This window comes from Loxodonta africana, chromosome X (assembly GCF_030014295.1).
Source record: "Loxodonta africana isolate mLoxAfr1 chromosome X, mLoxAfr1.hap2, whole genome shotgun sequence".
In the NCBI taxonomy this organism is placed as follows: domain Eukaryota; kingdom Metazoa; phylum Chordata; class Mammalia; order Proboscidea; family Elephantidae; genus Loxodonta; species Loxodonta africana.
The window spans coordinates 176,608,661-176,625,915 of NC_087369.1; the positions used below are offsets into that span (position 1 = coordinate 176,608,661).

The 17,255-nt window shown below is 55.9% G+C and overlaps 2 protein-coding genes across 3 annotated transcripts; both read left to right on the forward strand.

Annotated features, from left to right (window-relative positions):
• The first annotated feature begins 1,909 nt into the window (after window positions 1-1,909).
• ATP6AP1 (ATPase H+ transporting accessory protein 1) lies at window positions 1,910-10,307 on the forward strand. Its single transcript, XM_003421695.3, has 10 exons — window positions 1,910-2,436; window positions 2,708-2,834; window positions 5,553-5,627; window positions 5,892-6,085; window positions 6,529-6,569; window positions 7,446-7,531; window positions 7,917-8,155; window positions 8,848-8,895; window positions 8,984-9,215; window positions 9,437-10,307. Exons 1-10 carry the CDS (start codon window positions 2,279-2,281, stop codon window positions 9,644-9,646), a joined length of 1,410 nt encoding a protein of 469 aa, XP_003421743.1. The 5' UTR covers window positions 1,910-2,278; the 3' UTR covers window positions 9,647-10,307.
• Window positions 10,308-11,003: 696 nt separating this feature from the next.
• GDI1 (GDP dissociation inhibitor 1) lies at window positions 11,004-17,015 on the forward strand. Of its 2 annotated transcripts, XM_064277802.1 has the most exons (11): window positions 11,005-11,142; window positions 12,291-12,398; window positions 12,562-12,661; window positions 12,793-12,927; window positions 13,421-13,619; window positions 13,842-13,973; window positions 14,577-14,676; window positions 15,153-15,324; window positions 15,606-15,750; window positions 15,884-15,938; window positions 16,029-17,015. In XM_064277802.1, the coding sequence occupies exons 1-11, from the start codon at window positions 11,098-11,100 to the stop codon at window positions 16,179-16,181; spliced, it is 1,344 nt and encodes a 447-aa protein (XP_064133872.1). In that variant the 5' UTR covers window positions 11,005-11,097; the 3' UTR covers window positions 16,182-17,015. The 2 variants fall into 2 exon arrangements, with proteins under 2 accessions (XP_064133873.1, XP_064133872.1); XM_064277803.1 differs by lacking the exon at window positions 12,793-12,927 and having other exon boundaries at window positions 11,004-11,142.
• Window positions 17,016-17,255: the final 240 nt, after the last annotated feature.

Sequence of the window (17,255 nt, forward strand, 5' to 3'; positions counted from 1 at the left end):
TAAAAGTCCTAATTCAGGGTGCCAGCTCCAGGAGGCGGCTTTGCCTCTCTGTCGACTCTGGAGGAAGGTCTTTGTCATCAATCTTCCCCTGGTCTAGGAGCTTCTCTGTGCAGGAACCCTGGTCCGAAGGAGGTGCTCTGCTCCTGGCACTACTTTCTTGGTGGTATAAGGTGCGTCTGTCTCTCTGTTCCCTTCTCTCTTTTATATCTCAAAAGAGATTGACTCAAGACACAACCTAATCTTGTAGATTGAGTCCTACCTCACTAACATCATAGAGGTAAGATTTACAACAGTAAGTTCTTCAAGAAAGATGTGATGTTTCCCTGTGTATTACTGACTATGCAAAGGCATTGGACCGTGTGGAGTATAACAAATTATGGATAACATTGCAAAGAATAGGAATTCCAGAACACTTAATCATTGTCATGTGGAACCTGTACATACAGTGAGAGGCAGTTGTTCAAATAGAACAAGGAGATATCATGTTGCTGAAAATCCGAAAAGGTGTGCATTAGAGTTGTATCCTTTGACCATACCTATTTAATTTGTATGCTGAGCAAATAATCCGATACGCTGGACTATATGAAGAAGAACGGGGCATCAGGATTGGAGGAAGACTCATTAACAACCTGCGTTATGCAGATGACACAACCTTGCTTGCTGAAAGTGAAGAGGATTTGAAGCACTTACTGATGAAGATGAAAGACCACAGCCTTCAGTATGGACTGCACCTCAACATAAAGAAAACAAAAATCCTCACAACTGGACCAATGAGCAACATCGTGATAAACAGAGAAAAGATTGAAGTTGTCAAGGATTTCATTTTACTTGGATCCGCAATCAACACCCATGGAAGCAGCAGTCAGGAAATCAAAGAATGTATTGCACTGGGTACATCTGCAAAATATCTTTTTCAAGTGTTGAAAAGCACAGATGTCAGTTTGAGGACTAAGGTGAGCCTGATCTAAGCTATGGTATTTTCAATCATCTCATACGCATGCAAAACGTGGGTAATGAATCAGGAAGACTGATGAAGAATTGATGCCTTTGAATTATGGTGTTGGTAAAGAATATTGAATATATACCATGGATTACCAGAATAATTAACAAATCTGTTTCGGAAGAAGTACAGCCAGAATGTTCCTTAGAAGCAAGGGTGAGGAGACTATGTCTCATGTCCTTTGGACATGTTATCAGGAGGGATCTGTTTCTTGAGAAGGACATCATGCTTGATAAAGTACAGGGTTAGTGGAAAAGAGGAAGACCCTCAAATGAGATGGATTGACACAGTGGCTGCAGCAATGGGCTCAAGGATAACAACGATTGTGAGCATGGGGCTGGACTGGGCAGTGTTTTGTTCTGCTGTACATAGGGTCACTAGGAGTTGGAACCAAATCGAAGACACCTAACAACAACATACGTGTGTGTGTATACATTTCACTGGTTTTTCTCCTTTAGAGAGCTCAGCCTAAGACAAGGAGGGAACATTTCCTAGCTTAAACTGAGGCCAGCACTACCCGATACGAAAGCTACACAAAGCTGGCCAATGAATAAGGAAGACTGAAGAATGCTCCTTAGAAGCAAGGATGGCGAGACTGCGTCTTACATACTTTGGACATGTTGTCAGGAGGGATCAGTCCCTGGAGAAGGACATCATGCTGGGCAGAGTACAGGGTCAGCGGAAAAGAGGAAGACCCTCAATGAGGTGGGTTGACACAGCGGCTGCAACAACAGGCTTAAACAGCAGCGATTGTGAGGATAGCGCAGGACCGAGCAGTGTTTCGTTCTGTTGTACAGAGGGTCGGTAGGAGTTGGAACCCACCCCAAAGCAGCTAACAACATCAGAACAACAGGGAGAACGCGACCACGCCGGAGTCTGTGAAGCGGCGCTCGCCCCGCTCCCATTTGCCCCCGCCCTCTACCTCCGCCTCGCTCTCCCCAAACCATCTGGGTCATCCTGTGCCGGTTGCAGCCGGCGGCGGCCGGCGGACAGCGGGACTGGCTGAGTTTGGCCGCGCCCTCTTTCCCACTGGGAGTGTGCGCGCCTGGAGACGCTTACAACCAACCATTGAAGAGGAGCTGCCGTGAATGGCATGCTCTCTGTCCAATCACCTTCGGGTCTGGCGAGCATGCCTGCACCCGGGCCAATGGTGGCGCGCGGCGGAGCTCGGGCGGGGACTGCGGTCACCTGATCACGGCGGCAGCAGCGGCGGCGGCAGCGGCAGTGGCAGTGGCGGTAACGGCAGACGGCAGCCAGACAGTACAAGCCGAAGATACAATGGCGGCGGCGGCTTGTGTGCGGGCGCGGGCGCGAGCGCGGTCGCGGCGGGCCCCAGCGTTCTGGCAGATTCGGTGGCTGCCGCTGTTGCTGGCATTGACGGCAGTGGCGGTGGCGGCGGAGCAGCAGGTGCCGCTGGTGCTGTGGTCGAGTGACCGGTGAGCGGGCCTGGCCGGGGCGTCTCCAGGGGCGGCGGAGCCTGTGGCCGGGCCGCGCTCGCCTGACTCCGGGGCTGGCCTTGGCAGGGGGAGGCGAGGCCTAGAGAACCACTCTCCGTTGCTGGGGAGCGGCGGCGAGTCCGTCGCGGTCAGAGCTCCTGCTCTGCTGGTCGAGCTCCCTGTCCCACCCACGACGTGGTAGCTGGGCATCCATGGGCTTCGGCTTTTAAGCCAGGCGCCCCGCTTGATGGCACTCTTCTGTTCCGTACAGGGACCTGTGGGCTCCTGCGGCCGACACTCACGAGGGTCACGTCACCAGCGACTTGCAGTTGTCTACCTACTTGGACCCCGCCCTCGAGCTGGGCCCTCGGAATGTGCTGCTGTTCCTGCAGGACAAGGTGCGCCGCCCAGGCCTCCGTCATTAGTAGTCGGTCAGGTTCCCTCCCCCCACGACACTTATACCCGTTCTCTAAGGGAAGATTCCGTGACCTTGTCCCAGCTTGTGGAGCAGGGTGCCGCGTCTCCGTGGAAGGCCTGTAGTAGAAGCTTTAGTGGGAATGGTGGGAGTAGCCGAAGGGCACTACCTCGATTGGGAATGAAAGGGGCCACATGCCTACTCAGTATCAAGCACTTCAGGTACATGTTCTGACCGACCTCCCCCCACCGTGCTGGGGATTATCGTCCTGTTTTACACCTGCAAAGACTGATGCCCAAGGAAGGCAGGTGGCTTGCCAAAGGTCACACAGCTCATGAGTGGCAGGGTTGTGATTCTAATTGAAATGGTAATAATAGGGCTGATCACAAAGTGGTTATTTATTGAGTACTTCCTGTGCACTGTGCTAGGTTGATATCATGATCTTGATTTCACTGCCAAGGAAACTAAGGTTTGTAGAGGGGCAGTGATTGCTAAAATTTCATGGTTTATAGACACCGTGGTTGGTTCCAGCTTGAGAATGTTGGACCCTACCAGTTTGTGTTCGTAATGAGTATGCAGTTTTCCCTTCCATTGCGCCTCCCTGGACTCCAGGCAGGCATTTAAGCCATGAGAAGAGTCTAGGGCAGCCTGGAATTGGTGTCTGGGAGGCTGTCAAACCTCAGCTTCACCAGTCCTTGTTGGTGGCCTTTGTAAGTCTTTCCTCTTTGGTTCTCATGCTGTTGCTTGATGGGTAGATAGTGGTGGTCACGCTTGCCCAGTTCTCGCAGGAGGTGGTAAATAATGCAGTCAGACTTGAACCCAGTCAAGTTCTACCAGTTACCAGCCTTTGGACAAACAAAATAATCTTTGTGAATGCCAGTTTCTGCATGTGTAAAATGAAGACACCACTTGCACTAAAGAATTGTGAGGAGTAATTCTTAGAAACGTTGTAAAACATCTAGCTGAGGTCTCTCATTCATTCATTTGCTCATTTGCCAGGGTGGAAGGCCTGCTATGTACTGGATGTTGTTAGGTGTTGAGGATATAAAACCAAAAACCAAACCCAGCGCTGTCAAGTTGATTCCGACTCATAGCGACCCTATAGGACAGGGTAGAACTGCCCCACAGAGTTTCCAAGGAGTGCCTGGTAGATTCGAACTGCTGACCCTTTGGTTAGCAGCCACAGCACTTAACCACTACGCCACCAGGGTTTCCAGCAGAGTAGAACTGCCGCATAGGGTTTCCAAGGCTGTAATCTTTACAGGAGCAGACTGCCACATCTTTCTCCCATAAAGCAGCTGGTGGGTTCGAACCGGCGCCATTCCGGTGAGCAGCCAAGCGCTTAACCACTGTGCTATCAAGGCAGTGGGCAAAATAACTCAAGCCTCTACTATCAGCAAGCTGACATTCTCGTGGGGGCAACCAGTAATTGTGAAGTGGATGTATAATATAGCATCAGTGCTATATTCTTTAAAGAAGATGGAAGCTGGCTAAGAGGACCTAGTGACTCGGGATGCTGTCTCGTTGAAGGTGGGCAGCCAAGGCCTCTGGGAGGGAATACTGACTGAGAGAGGGAGCCACGTGGTTGTGAGGGAGGGGCATTCCAGGCAGAAGGAACAGTAGGTGCAAATGTTCAGGGCTGGGAGCGCTCTTGATGAGCTCAGAGAAGAGCCAGCGTGGCTGGGGTATAGTGAGTGAGAACGGGGTACGAGACGTCAGGTACCCAGGAGATGAGATAGGCCTTGTAGGCTATGGAAAAAGGTTGATTGTGATCCTAAGTGTGATGGGAAGCCTTCGGCGATTTCTACCAGGAATGACTTGATGTCTTCATTAAAGGAAGCACATGGGACACAGTGGTGGTTCCGGTTCCCTGTTCTCAGGAACCCTGGCTTCCCCTGGCTTTAGGAAGGAGAGCCTAGGACCCTAAAGAGGGTTAGCTTTCCTGCCCGGAGGGAGGGGAGGCTGGGCGAGTTTGCATACTAAATAGTGTAGTTAGAGAAGCTGATTAATATTGCTTGGCCTTTAGGTGGAACTGAGAAAAGGTAGCTGAGAAAAGCTAGTGGAAGCTGGAGCTGGGTTGGGGTGGAGCTGGGAGTTGAAGGACATCTGTAGGTTGGGGAGGGAAAAGGTTGGGGCTGGGGTTCCTGTGGGCTGAGGACTGCGAAAGACTCCAGTGCTTCTGGCAGCCTCTTCCAAGATCCAGTCTCTCTCCCCCCTTCAAAAACAGGCGGAGAGGGGAATTCTCAGGCCCCTTTAGAAAGGGTCCTAGTCCAGTACTCCAGCCTGCACCTGGGCGGCTCACTCACCCCATAGCAGCCTGTGTCTTTGCCATCAGCCCTAGGAGGCATTCAGGCTGTGTTCTTGGCTGCCCCTCCCCACCCCCTCCCCAGCTTCCGTGTTCCCTACCAAGTTCCTCTTGTCTCTCTGTGAGGGGTGGCTGACTGACTGGGATGAACACAAGTCAGCTGGCAGTGCCGCAGGTTCCTCCCAGCCCCAGCCCTGTGACCACCGTTCCTGTCTTCTCACCCTGCCTGAGCCCTGAGCATGCTGGAGGGAAGGAAGGGAGCCTCCCCCACCCCTTGCTGTTCTCGCTACCAGACCAAATCCTACTCTAAACAGGGCTTTGCTGGGCCCGCTCTAGGCCCTGGCCCCTTGACCTTGTCCAGGCTCAGGAGGCTGTCTTCCCCTGCTTTCCTCCTAGCTGAGCATTGAGGATTTCACCGCATATGGCGGGGTGTTTGGCAACAAGCAGGACAGCGCTTTTTCAAACCTAGAGGTAAGAGCCCTGTGTGTGGCATCCCGGTGTCCCGCACCCCACCCCAGCACCATAAAAACTATGCCTTTGGGAATAAGACATTTGCTGTGAGGTCCAAAGACCTGGGGCCTGAGTGTCAGGCAGGGGTGCAGGGTGGGCTTCAGACCCCCGTGTGGGCATGCTTTGCCAGAGGAGAGCTGCTGGACAGGCCTTGGGGGTGAATTTTGTGACATTGAGCAGCCACTAGTCCCCCACTGACTCTGCCTTCCATCCCCCTGCCCCCAGAATGCCCTGGCCCTGGCCCCCTCCTCGCTGGTGCTCCCTGCAGTTGACTGGTATGCTGTCAGCACCTTGACCACCTACCTGCAGGAGAAACTTGGGGCCAGCCCCCTGCACGTGGACCTGGCCACACTGCGGGAGCTGAAGCTCAATGCCAGCCTCCCGGCCTTGCTACTCATCCGGCTGCCCTACACGACCAGGTACAGTCCTGCCCTTAGCCTGCAGCCCCCAGGCCAGTGGAGCCTCTGGGCCTGGAGAGCACTGAAACCTGGGCCCTGGGCTCTGGTAGCATGGTGCAACCAAAGGAGACAGTCCTTTCGTTAAGCACCTTGAAACCCTTTTGGAACGTGCCTGTGTGGCCAGAGGAGTTGAGGGGATTGTGTGTGGAAGGCAGTGAACCTGGCTTTCATGCAGGTTTCAGAAAGCCCCTAGGTGGAGTGTGCAGGCTCAGTGAGCAGGGAGCGTGGAGTAGTACGCTGAACCAGTATTCTGAGGCCTGGGCCTTCAGTGGAGGCTGCCAAGTGGTGGGAGGCTAGAGAGGTGGACAGGTGCAGGGCAGAGGGGAACATGAGGAGGTGAGCTTTTGGGACTTGAGGGCCAGGGCTGCCTACACAAGGGCACTAACGTTCCATTTCTTTGATAGCTCTGGCCTGATGGGTTCCAGGGAAGTCCTCACAGGCAACGGTGAGTGGCATTGGGACCTGTACCCTTACCTGACCCCCCGTCCCTGTCCACTTCTGTGACACAGCTGGTGGCATGACCCCAGAGATGCCCAAGAACTCCTCAGCTTCTGCCTCACTCTCAGGAGGCCCTGCCTGTTCCCCACAGTTGGTTTCTGCTCAGCGGGATGTCAGGCTGTGAGGGCCTCATGCTGCTGGAGTCTTGTCAGAAGTCTGCTTCCCTCCACCAGAGTAAATCCAAGAATTTGGGGGAGTTGGCTTTTTGCCATGAAGGACAGTTACGGTTTTTAGTGGTTGATATTTTGGAAGAAGACCATCAGGCCTTTTCTCCAAGGTGCCTCTGGGTGGGCTCTCTGCCACCCTTTTGGTTAGCAGCCAGGCGCTTAACTGTTTGCACCATCCAGGGCCTCCTTGGGAGTCTTACGTGAATGGATGTGGCGGGGTCTGTAACTATGGTCATATCTCTACATATTTATATCTGCATTTCTATATCTGTATCCGTACCATATTCTATATCCATGCCCATATGTCTGTATATTTATATCCCTGTCTGTTTGTATTTTTTCATTTTTCTTTGTTACACCTTGTCATTAGGAAATCGATAATCAAGGCTCCCAGGGCCCAAGGGAGGCTGGATGGAGGGCGGGATGAGAAACAGCTGCTGTTAGTCTGGGCTCATCAACAGCTACTAAAAACATCTGGTGAAAGGTTGATGCGGAACTGGCTCTGGCAAGGGTGTTAAAGCACCACACCACAGGTGACGAGCCAGTTGTGGTGGTGCTTCACAACGGGGACATTTGGCAGTCCCCACCTCAACCAGGTGATCCAGTTGTGCGTCATCAGCACGTGACCCGGCTCTTTGCTCTCCCCATTTGCTTAGACGAGGTCATCGGGCAGGTACTGAGCACACTGAAGTCCGAGGATGTCCCGTACACCGCAGCCCTCACAGCAGTCCGCCCTTCCAGGGTACGTGCCCTTCCCCGCAGGGTGCCTTGGGAGGTGAGGGGTGGCGGGCCACAGGCAGGGCCGCTGTGGGCTGAGGACGTTGACATGGGGCGGCTCTGTATGGAGGGCCTGAGCTTCCTCCCTCCAGGCAGCAGGTGATAATCTTGCCCTGTGAGCTCATGGGTTGGTGTATGTGAAAATTAGTCAAAGTGGTTCCTGAGATTAAGGAATTAGGAAGATAATACAGGGTGCAGGCTGGCTGGGGAGGGCTTCTTGAAGGAAGGGCTCTGAGTCTGGCCAGTGGGTGTTGGTGTGGTGAAGAGGATTGCCTTCCTGGGGGCAGGGCAGCTGGTTTAGGGCTTGGGTCCAGGGTGGTGGTGAGAAGGCTCATTGGCTGTCTCCACAGGTGGCCCGGGATGCAGCCATGGTGTCTGGGGGTCTGGGTCGACAGCTGCTAGAAAAAACGACAGAGACGGATGTGCCTCACCCCCCTGTGAGCTACAATGACACAGCCCCCCGGATCCTACTCTGGGCCCAGAACTTCTCTGTGGCTTATAAGGACCAGTGGGAGGACCTGACCTCCCTCACTTTTGGGGCCCAGGAACTCAACCTTACTGGCTCGTTCTGGAACAACTCTGCCGCTGGGTGAGGACATTCGGGCTGGGGAGGAGCTTGGCCATAGAGGTGATGTTCTGCCTCCGTGGGTCAGGGCCGCTGGCGGGGAGGCAGCCGGACGTGGGGATGGCATGGCCTTGTAGGGTGTGGTCACTGTGGGGTGTGGGTAGTATCATGGGGTGGGGGCTGTTGGAGGGGGAGTTGCTCAGAGTTCTGCCTCCATCATGCTTTCTGGGCCTTGGTTGGGGCCTTTGTCGTTAACGCCTCATGGTCACCTGGGAACTTGGTGCCTCCCCTAGAGCGGAATCTCCTGGACTGAACATAGGGCAAATACTAGGCCAGCTTCCTGAGCCAGCTGTGGGGCTCCTGTGCCCTTGCTGTGTGGCCAGGGAGACTGCTACTCCTCCATTTGCCCTCACCCCCAAAAACCCAACCCATGTATCACTGCAACCCCACGTGGAATTGAAAGAAGAGGCAGTGGACTCTAGGAACCAGAGGAATGAGCCTTGAGTTATAGCCGGAAGACCTGGCTTCTAGCTCAGTCCTGAGTTGAAATGTGACTGGGGGAAACACTCTCCTCTCTGGGCCTCAGTTTTCCCATCTGTAAAGAGGGAGCACTACATCCTCAGTTGTCATGAAGACCTGGGGGCAGGCTAAGTAGGGGTAGACGTGAGAAACTCGGTCCTTGAAGCCACTCACGGCCTTTTCCTCTGACCCCACAGACTCACACTGACCTACGAGCAACTCTTTGGTACCAGAGTGACATTCAAGTGAGTTCTGGGGCCGCCAAGGTGGGGCAGGCTGGGTGTGGCTCTGGCTTCCCCCACATGCCTGACCACTTGTGTTGCCCACCCCCAGGTTCATTTTGGCTAACCGCTTCTACCCAGTGTCTGCCCGGCACTGGTTTACCATGGAGCGCCTTGAAATCCACAGCAATGGCTCTGTCACCTACTTTAACGCCTCCCAGGTCACTGGGCCCAGCATCTACTCCTTCCACTGCCAGTATGTCAGCAGCCTCACCAAGAATGGCAATCTCCTTGTGCCCCAAATACAACCCTCTCTCTGGCAGATGACGCTCCAGGACTTCCAGGTATGGCGAGGGGAGCTACGGTATGAGTAGGGGGAGGAGAGAGGCCTCAAGAGTCTTCAGTGGCCTCATCTGGGCTCCTGTAGTTGAGAGTCCTGTTCCCACAGTGCCCCTGGCCCTGGGAGACTCAGAATGTCCACCACCTGGGGGATCTCAGCCCTTGCTGGACATCCTCACTGCAGGGGGCCATGAGGTCCCACCAATTGTGTCTTGTCTGGCCCCAGATCCAGGCCTTCAATGTGACGGGCGAGCATTTCTCCTACGCCAGCGACTGTGCCGGCTTCTTCTCCCCGGGCATCTGGATGGGGCTGCTCACCTCCCTCTTCATGCTCTTCATCTTCACCTATGGCCTGCACATGATCCTCAGCCTCAAGACTATGGACCGCTTTGATGACCACAAGGGCCCTGCCATCTCTCTGACCCAGATAGTGTGACCACCCTGCGCTGCTGGGGGGCCGAGGGGCGTGGCAGTGTCCTGGTCGTCACTTTTCCACCTCTGGTCACGCCAGACTGGAGGGCTGCCATAGCATGAAACCCCAAGGTCCCTCACCCTGGCTCCCTTCCCCTTCCATCCTGGCGGGCCCCCCTGTGTCTCCCAACAAGATGTATGTACATTCTGCATAGGTAGTAAGTAGACAAATCTTCCAGGCTCAGTCGAGGTGAGGGAGAGGGAACGTTAATTCTAGGGACTGCTTCTCCCCCTTTTTCTCCTCTCTCCAACATCGCCGCTTACTGTTTACAGTGCTTGTGTGCGGCACATGCCCCCTCCCCAAGCTTGACAGGGCTTCCTGCAGCAGCCTGCAGCTTGACAGTCCCCGAGTTTGGGGAGTATAGAAGTAGTATTTAACTGTGTGTCCTGCTTAGCTGTTGTTGTTTGATCTTTTTTGATGATGTCGTGCTAAAAAGCAGCAGTACCCAAACAAAACACCCAGTACAGTGGGATTTATTTTTGTGGTCTGAGAAGGAAGGGACCTCCATGGCAGGTGGGTTCAGTGTGATCCCTGAATTTCTAGCATTTTCCCACCAGGAGGGCCTGGCAGCAGCCTGGGGCACTCAGTTATTTTCTTTACTGATAAATAAAAACGGGTTGCCATGCGTTGGGCCTCTGGTTCCTCATTTCTCCACGGACAGAAGAGAGGCGGGAGGAAGGGCCTGGATGTAGCCGAGCCCGCCAAGGGGTGCAGCGGCCTTGCGGGGGTCCAGCTGGCAGCACCTCCAGAAGCTGGGAGAGGCTTTTGCCAGCTAGGCCCTCAACGGTTCAGCAGGAATGGGGGTCCGTGCCGGGGCGACGAGGGTCGGGGCGGTGCTGAGTCACGGTACGTGCAGCTCCTGGGGGGAGAGGCCGCCATGATAAAAGATACTCGGGGCTTCCGAGGAGGACCGCCCGGAGGGCTGGAGGGCACGGTCGGCCGCCCCGCGCCGCCAGTCCCCACACGCCGCCCCCGGCCCTCCGCAGCAGTGCGTGGCCGCTGCGCGCGCTCCAGCATCCCGGGGGGCGGGGCGGGGCGGGGCGGGGCGCGCGCGGCTCCCGCGGACGGATTCCTCGCGGGGCCGCAGCACCGACCGCCCCCTCCTGCGCCGACCACCCAGCCCGCCCCTCCCCACTCTTCAGCAGCCGCAGAAACAGGCAGCTGGGAGAGCTGCGCTGGTGCTCGAGCCCGGGCCCCAGCCGCCCTACTGGGACGCGTGCTGCTGAGGCTGCGCGGCGCCTGAGAGCGGCGGGGGGCGGGGAGGAGCCGGGACTCTTTGACGCGGCGGAGGCGTCGGACGTCTGAGCGTCGTGCCGCCATCTTTGGTCCAGTGCGGCGGCGGCGGCTGCGGCGGCGGCTGTGGTGAAGGAGGTGGAGGAGGAGCCGGAGCTGGCGCTGGCATCGAGGACTGAACCATGGACGAGGAATATGATGTGATCGTGCTGGGGACCGGCCTCACCGTGAGTCCGCCCTCGCGGCATCGGTGGCCCGTGGCCCCACTTCGCGACCACCTATCCCCGCGATGATGCACTTCCCAAACGACGCCGGCCCGACCTCCCGTCCTCTCCCGTACCCTCAGCCCTTCAGCCCCTCAGCCCCAGCGCCGGATGCCCCCGGCGCTTCTTGTCCCCCGAAAAAACAGCCTCCGCTGCCATCCCCACCCGACCTCACCTTTACCCGCTGCCGCGTCCCCGTCTCAGCGGGGTGCCCCTCCCAATCGCCCCCCGCGATCTCGGGCCCGGACCTCTCCCCCCCTCCACGACCCTCTCATCCAGCCTGCTGGGCCGGGAAACGCACCCTGCTTGGGCGACGCCCCGATGCTCCGACCCCGCCCACCGGCCCCCTATCGCCCGCACAGCGGCCCCCTATCTGCGCTAATCCGATGAAGGATGAGGTGTCCATCTCGATTCACGGTGTCTCGGTAGGGTAGGCCCTCATCCCGTCTCCCCAGCTGCTTCTGGGGCCGGGGGACCCAGTGAATGTTCCAGAAGCAGCAGCAGTGGGGCCGTTGAGCACATTCCGCTCCCCCACCGCAGTTCCCCATGGCGACCGCGGGCTGAGTCAGATCCGCAGCCTTTGTCCTTGGGTTGGTGACACTGACTAGGGCTTCTTCCCCGTAGCCTCGACCCAGCTGGACAACGTCCGCAGATGTGGCCGCGAAGGCTTAGGGTCGTCCGAACCTTCGGAGGAGGCGCGGTCCGGGGCGGGCGGATTGCCGCCGCCGGGTCTGCCCTGGGGCCTAGAGTTCTAGCAGCGCTCCTCGGACTCATTGTGTCTTAGCCGCCTTTTCCGCGGCCCTAGGGCCCCTACGTCGACGGGGGCTTTCTGGGCGTGTGGGCTGCTCGGAGCGGTCTTTGCCTCCAAGCGGCTGTTATTTCTTTTCTTGTGCATCTCTTGGCTCAGCAGGGTATAGAGGAGAAGCCTAGTGAAGCTCTGGCCTGCGGTTTCAGGTTAGGTGACCAGCTCTGGTGAGGAGGAGCTGTCCACAGGCACAGGGTCCTTGTTTAGATTTGCTCTTTTCTCAAGTTCCTGGGTGGGGAACAGTCAGGGCTCCTACTGCGAATGTGTGGGTGGGGAGTCATGTAGGGACTGTCACGTCTCCCCTTAGGAATGTATTTTGTCTGGCATCATGTCTGTGAATGGGAAGAAGGTGCTGCACATGGACCGGAACCCATACTATGGCGGGGAGAGCTCCTCCATCACGCCCCTGGAGGAGGTGAGATTCAGCCCCCCCCCTAAAAAATAGAAACCTACCATCCCTTTAATCAACCTTCTCATGCGCTGGAAGCAGCTCCCCAGGTTCTCTCTCTGGGCAGCAGGGCTGGGGGCTGGGGAGGGAGGGGATGGCCCTGAGGCATCTCTTCCTGTCCTGCTTGCAGTTGTATAAGCGTTTCCAGCTCCTGGAGGGGCCTCCTGAGTCGATGGGCCGGGGCCGAGACTGGAATGTTGACCTGATCCCCAAATTCCTGATGGCCAATGGTGAGGGGGACGAAGAAGGTATTGGGGGGTGATCGGGAAGACCAGAAGCAGGTCAGGCTCCAGAGAAGGGGTAGTCAGGCCAGTTAGAAGAAGGGGGCCATGCTGATACTGCTGTTCTCCTTTGCCTACAGGACAGTTGGTAAAGATGCTGCTGTACACAGAGGTGACTCGTTACCTGGATTTTAAAGTGGTAGAGGGCAGCTTCGTCTATAAGGGGGGCAAGATTTACAAAGTGCCATCCACTGAGACCGAAGCCTTGGCTTCTAGTGAGTTCCCTGGGCCAAAGAATAGTTGGGAGGTGGGGGAGGCAGACTGCCCTTATTAATACGGGTGGAAAGGTCCAGACCAAGGTGCCCCTTTACCCCGGCTTCTATTGCTCGTACGGTACCAGAGGCCCTTTGCTCTATTCCGTGTGTGCCGCCTGTCATGCCTCATGGCTTGTTGCCAGGGTAGAAGTCCAGACATGGAGGGGCGTGGATGGGGCCTCCTGTTGAAAGACTTCAACCTTTGAAAGGGTTTCCACTTGATCTGTGAAGCATCCCCAAGCCTTGGAGCTGGAAGGGCCCTTAGAGCCTGTGCAGCCCAGCCCCCTCTTTGTATAGGTGGATAAACTGAGGTCTAGAGAGGCAGCGGGATTAACCTAGTCAGTGGCAGTCTTCAGCTAGGAGCTTGGGCTCCTGGTTTTTTGCTCTAACCTGGTGGGAAGAAGAGGTTTATGATTTCGTGGCAACAGGATTCCCCTCACGACGTTTTCTTCAGATTTGATGGGCATGTTTGAGAAACGGCGCTTCCGCAAGTTCCTGGTTTTTGTGGCAAACTTTGATGAGAATGACCCCAAGACCTTTGAAGGGGTTGACCCCCAGACTACCAGCATGCGCGATGTCTACCGGAAGTTTGACTTGGGCCAGGACGTCATTGACTTCACTGGCCACGCCCTGGCGCTCTATCGCACTGATGAGTGAGGGGAAGCTGGGATGGGGTGGTCCCCTTCCTCGAACACTGCCCTTCACACACCTGACTTCTATGCCCTCTGTGCTCAGCTACCCACTCAGACTGTTGTTCTGCATGTGACCCATGGTTCTTCCCCAGGGGGTGGGAAGGCCGGCTCAGTGCCTGGGTGGGGGTGAGGTGGCGGGCGGGAGGGGGTCTGCTGTTTGAGCATCTTTCTCTGCTTCCTCAGCTACCTGGACCAGCCCTGTCTTGAGACCATCAACCGCATCAAGCTGTACAGCGAGTCCCTGGCCCGGTATGGGAAAAGCCCGTATCTATACCCTCTCTATGGCCTTGGCGAGCTGCCCCAGGGATTTGCAAGGTGAGGACATAGCTTTTTTCAATTGGTATTACCAAGTAGAACTAAGGACAGACAATAAAATGGTCACCTTAAGTTGTTTGTGGTGTTTTTATTTTCACTCCTGTGACCTGAATTTACTTCCCGTGACACTTGGAAGGAGGGGGCACAGCAGCAGTGGGTTGATCGTAGAGGCGAAGAGCCAGCTTTCCAGTAATCTGGATTGCTCAGCTCACAGTTCATGTCTGAGGTAATACTAGGGATGGACCTTAGTTGTAGTGAGGCCCCAGAGTCTTTATTGATGGCTCAGGCAATAATAGCTGGCTCTTCTCTGGAGCTTCCTTGGTTTTTGGTTCCATGTGGAGCTGTGCCCTTATGGCACCCTCATATGTAGTCCTCTGGAGAATATTTGGGGCCAGAGAGGAATGAGTGCAGTGAGTTCAGCCCTGAGTTTGTGGCAGTGGTAGAGCTGCTGGGACAAGCAGCTGGGTTTCCGGGGTTCTGCCCAGCCTGGAGCAGCCTTCTCTGCACCCCAGGGACGGGTGGGGGAGCGGGGCAGTGGTACCAGGTCCCTGTTTCTCCTGGCAAGGAGACTTCACTACCACCCCCCCCCCCCCCCGCGCCCAGATTGAGTGCCATCTATGGCGGGACATATATGCTCAACAAACCTGTGGATGACATCATCATGGAGAATGGCAAGGTGGTGGGTGTGAAGTCAGAGGGAGAGGTAAGCAGGCTCCACTGGACAGCCACTCTGCCTTCTCCGCGCAGTTTAGGCAGAATGGTCCGGGTACGGTGTGGCCTGGTTTCACGGGCTCCATGTTCCTGGTGATTCTGATTGGGGTGTCTGCTGCTACTTAGCACCGAGGGCCCCTGTGCCAGGGACTTGGGGTGCAAAGGCAGTCTGTGTAGCCATTCCTGTTACCGAGAGGTGTCTCTAAAAGCCCACGTACCATGTCGGTGGTCCAGAGTTTCCTTAATCACGGGGTCTCAGTAGAGGGGGTTGGCCCGGTGTATTGGGCCCTGTCACCCTGAGCAGGTTGAGAGCCCTGTGCAGAGCAGGGCTGCGTGTTGCGGGAGGGGCAAGCAGTGGCAGAGAGGCCTCTGCCTGCTGAAGTTGCCACCCGTAGGTTTGGGCCCTGCCCCCTGGCCATCTCGGGAAGTGATAGGACCCAGGACCGAGTCCTCCCTGTGCCTTCACAGGTGGCCCGCTGCAAGCAGCTGATCTGTGACCCCAGCTACATCCCCGACCGAGTGCGGAAGGCAGGCCAGGTGATCCGTATCATCTGTGTCCTGAGCCACCCCATCAAGAACACCAACGATGCCAACTCCTGCCAAATTATCATCCCCCAGAACCAGGTCAACAGGAAGTCAGGTGGGTAGAGAGCCAAGGTGGGACTTGTTCTAATACATTCCTTCTGGGGTTGTGCTGCCTCTCCCTATCAGACTTGGGGCTCCCTGCCTAATCCTTCCGTGGAAGAAATGGGGCCCCAGGGCTTGGATGGCTTCTCTTGGACTCTTCTCCTCCATGAAGGTAGCAGCTTGGGTGCTGCCCATTGCACAGGGCTGTAGGGGGTGGATAGGCCACCAGCACCCCCCTGCATGCATGGCTGTGTACCCTTTGGCTTTTGTTCACTGAGCACTTACTGTGGTCAGACATCTACGTGTGCATGATCTCCTACGCGCACAACGTGGCTGCACAGGGCAAGTACATTGCTATCGCCAGCACCACAGTGGAGACCTCGGAGCCTGAGAAGGAGATAGAGCCAGCCCTGGAGCTGCTGGAGCCCATTGATCAGAAGTGAGAAGCTGGGGGGGTCTGGAGGCCAGGCTCAGCCCCAGGGGGATAAAGGGAACCGAGGGGCTTTCTTGAGAGGGGCTGGAAGGGGGACCCGTTGTGAGGCCTGTCCTCTCCCCTCCCGTCTGCCCCTCAGGTTTGTGGCCATCAGTGACTTGTACGAGCCCACTGATGATGGCTCCGAGAGCCAGGTAAGCAGACCTGTCCTGGCTCCTTGGCTCCCAGCTGCCCACCAGGGCCTCTGTCCATCTCACCCTGGGCCCCTGGTTGGCTGTTTTCAGGTGTTCTGTTCTTGCTCCTATGATGCCACCACCCACTTTGAGACAACGTGCAATGACATCAAAGACATCTACAAACGCATGGTTGGCTCGGCCTTTGACTTTGAGAATATGAAGCGCAAACAGAATGACGTTTTTGGTGAAGCTGACCAGTGATTGCTGACTGCCTGCCTGCCCGCCCCAGCCCACTCCTCAGTCCGGGACGACTGGACTGGGGCCGGGCCCTCCTGTTTCTGTTATCCTCTGCTTCCTCCACCCTGATCCCCATCACCCACCTCATTGATTCACTGACCAAATCCTTAACCTTAGCAGTGGTTTGGGAGATGGGGGTTGGGTAGCATTCTGTTTCTTGGCCATTCCTTTATCCTGGAAAAAGAGGGTTCCTTTCCTCGTGTGTCTCCGTCCCCCACTCCTAATTCTTCTGCTCTGTTTGTGAAGAATGTGGCGGAAAAACCGACTTCTATCCCCGCTGCCCTTACTCTCCTCCGGTAGTGGCCTTTGGAGATATCCCCTGCCTCCCCCCACCAAGTCTTGCGTGTGTTGGAAGAGAAGGGGCCCTCCCAGCACAAAGTTGCATTCCCCCTCTAACTTATTCTAATTTATTAACCTCGGTCCCGCCTGAGCACATGAGAAGGGAGTGCTGAGCCCTGTCTCACAGACTGCCTTTTGTGTGATCTGAGTTGGACCCTTCCCATCCCTGGCGCAGTCTGGGAAGAGGGAAAAGGCCTGGGCGTAGCATGGTCGGAGGTTGATCTTGCTGTTTTTGTTTTTGCCTTTGTGTTCGTGTCCTCTGGTTCTTGCTGAGAGAAAAAAGAAATTTGAGCAAGGCAGGAGGTGGGAAAATGGATCCAAACCACAGTGTTCCCTGCTCCAGTCTACACCTTTCCTTTAGTGGTGGGAAACCCTAACCTTGCAAAGTGAATGTGCCCCCTTCCCGACCTCTAGTGTATTTCACAGAAAAACTCCCAATAAACCTGTGTTGAAACCTGAGTCTTGTTCTTTAGTTTTATTATGGAAAAGCTGGGTGCTGGGCTGTAGGATCCTGAGTTTGGGCCTTCACTTCATTCCATATGAGAATTGAGCCAAACCAAGACACTGTAAAAGGTGACAGTGTTCGTCAGATCAGGAGTCACAGCTCCAGAACCAAGGGGGCCTTTACAGAAGAAGCTGGGGTCCAATCAACCTGCCCAGGCCACTCGGCCAGTTGGTGTTGGCAGCAGGACTTACCAC

Bases quoted from the DNA above. Each gene is read 5' to 3' on its own strand.
- ATP6AP1 (XM_003421695.3), top strand. From the start codon at position 2,279: ATGGCGGCGGCGGCTTGTGTGCGGGCGCGGGCGCGAGCGCGGTCGCGG. The intron at 2,835-5,552 runs GTGCGCCGCCCA...CTTTCCTCCTAG, and splicing joins TGCTGTTCCTGCAGGACAAG to CTGAGCATTGAGGATTTCAC. The intron at 5,628-5,891 runs GTAAGAGCCCTG...CCCTGCCCCCAG, and splicing joins GCGCTTTTTCAAACCTAGAG to AATGCCCTGGCCCTGGCCCC.
- GDI1 (XM_064277802.1), top strand. From the start codon at position 11,098: ATGGACGAGGAATATGATGTGATCGTGCTGGGGACCGGCCTCACC. The intron at 12,928-13,420 runs GTGAGTTCCCTG...CGTTTTCTTCAG, and splicing joins GACCGAAGCCTTGGCTTCTA to ATTTGATGGGCATGTTTGAG. The intron at 15,325-15,605 runs GTGGGTAGAGAG...TACTGTGGTCAG, and splicing joins CCAGGTCAACAGGAAGTCAG to ACATCTACGTGTGCATGATC.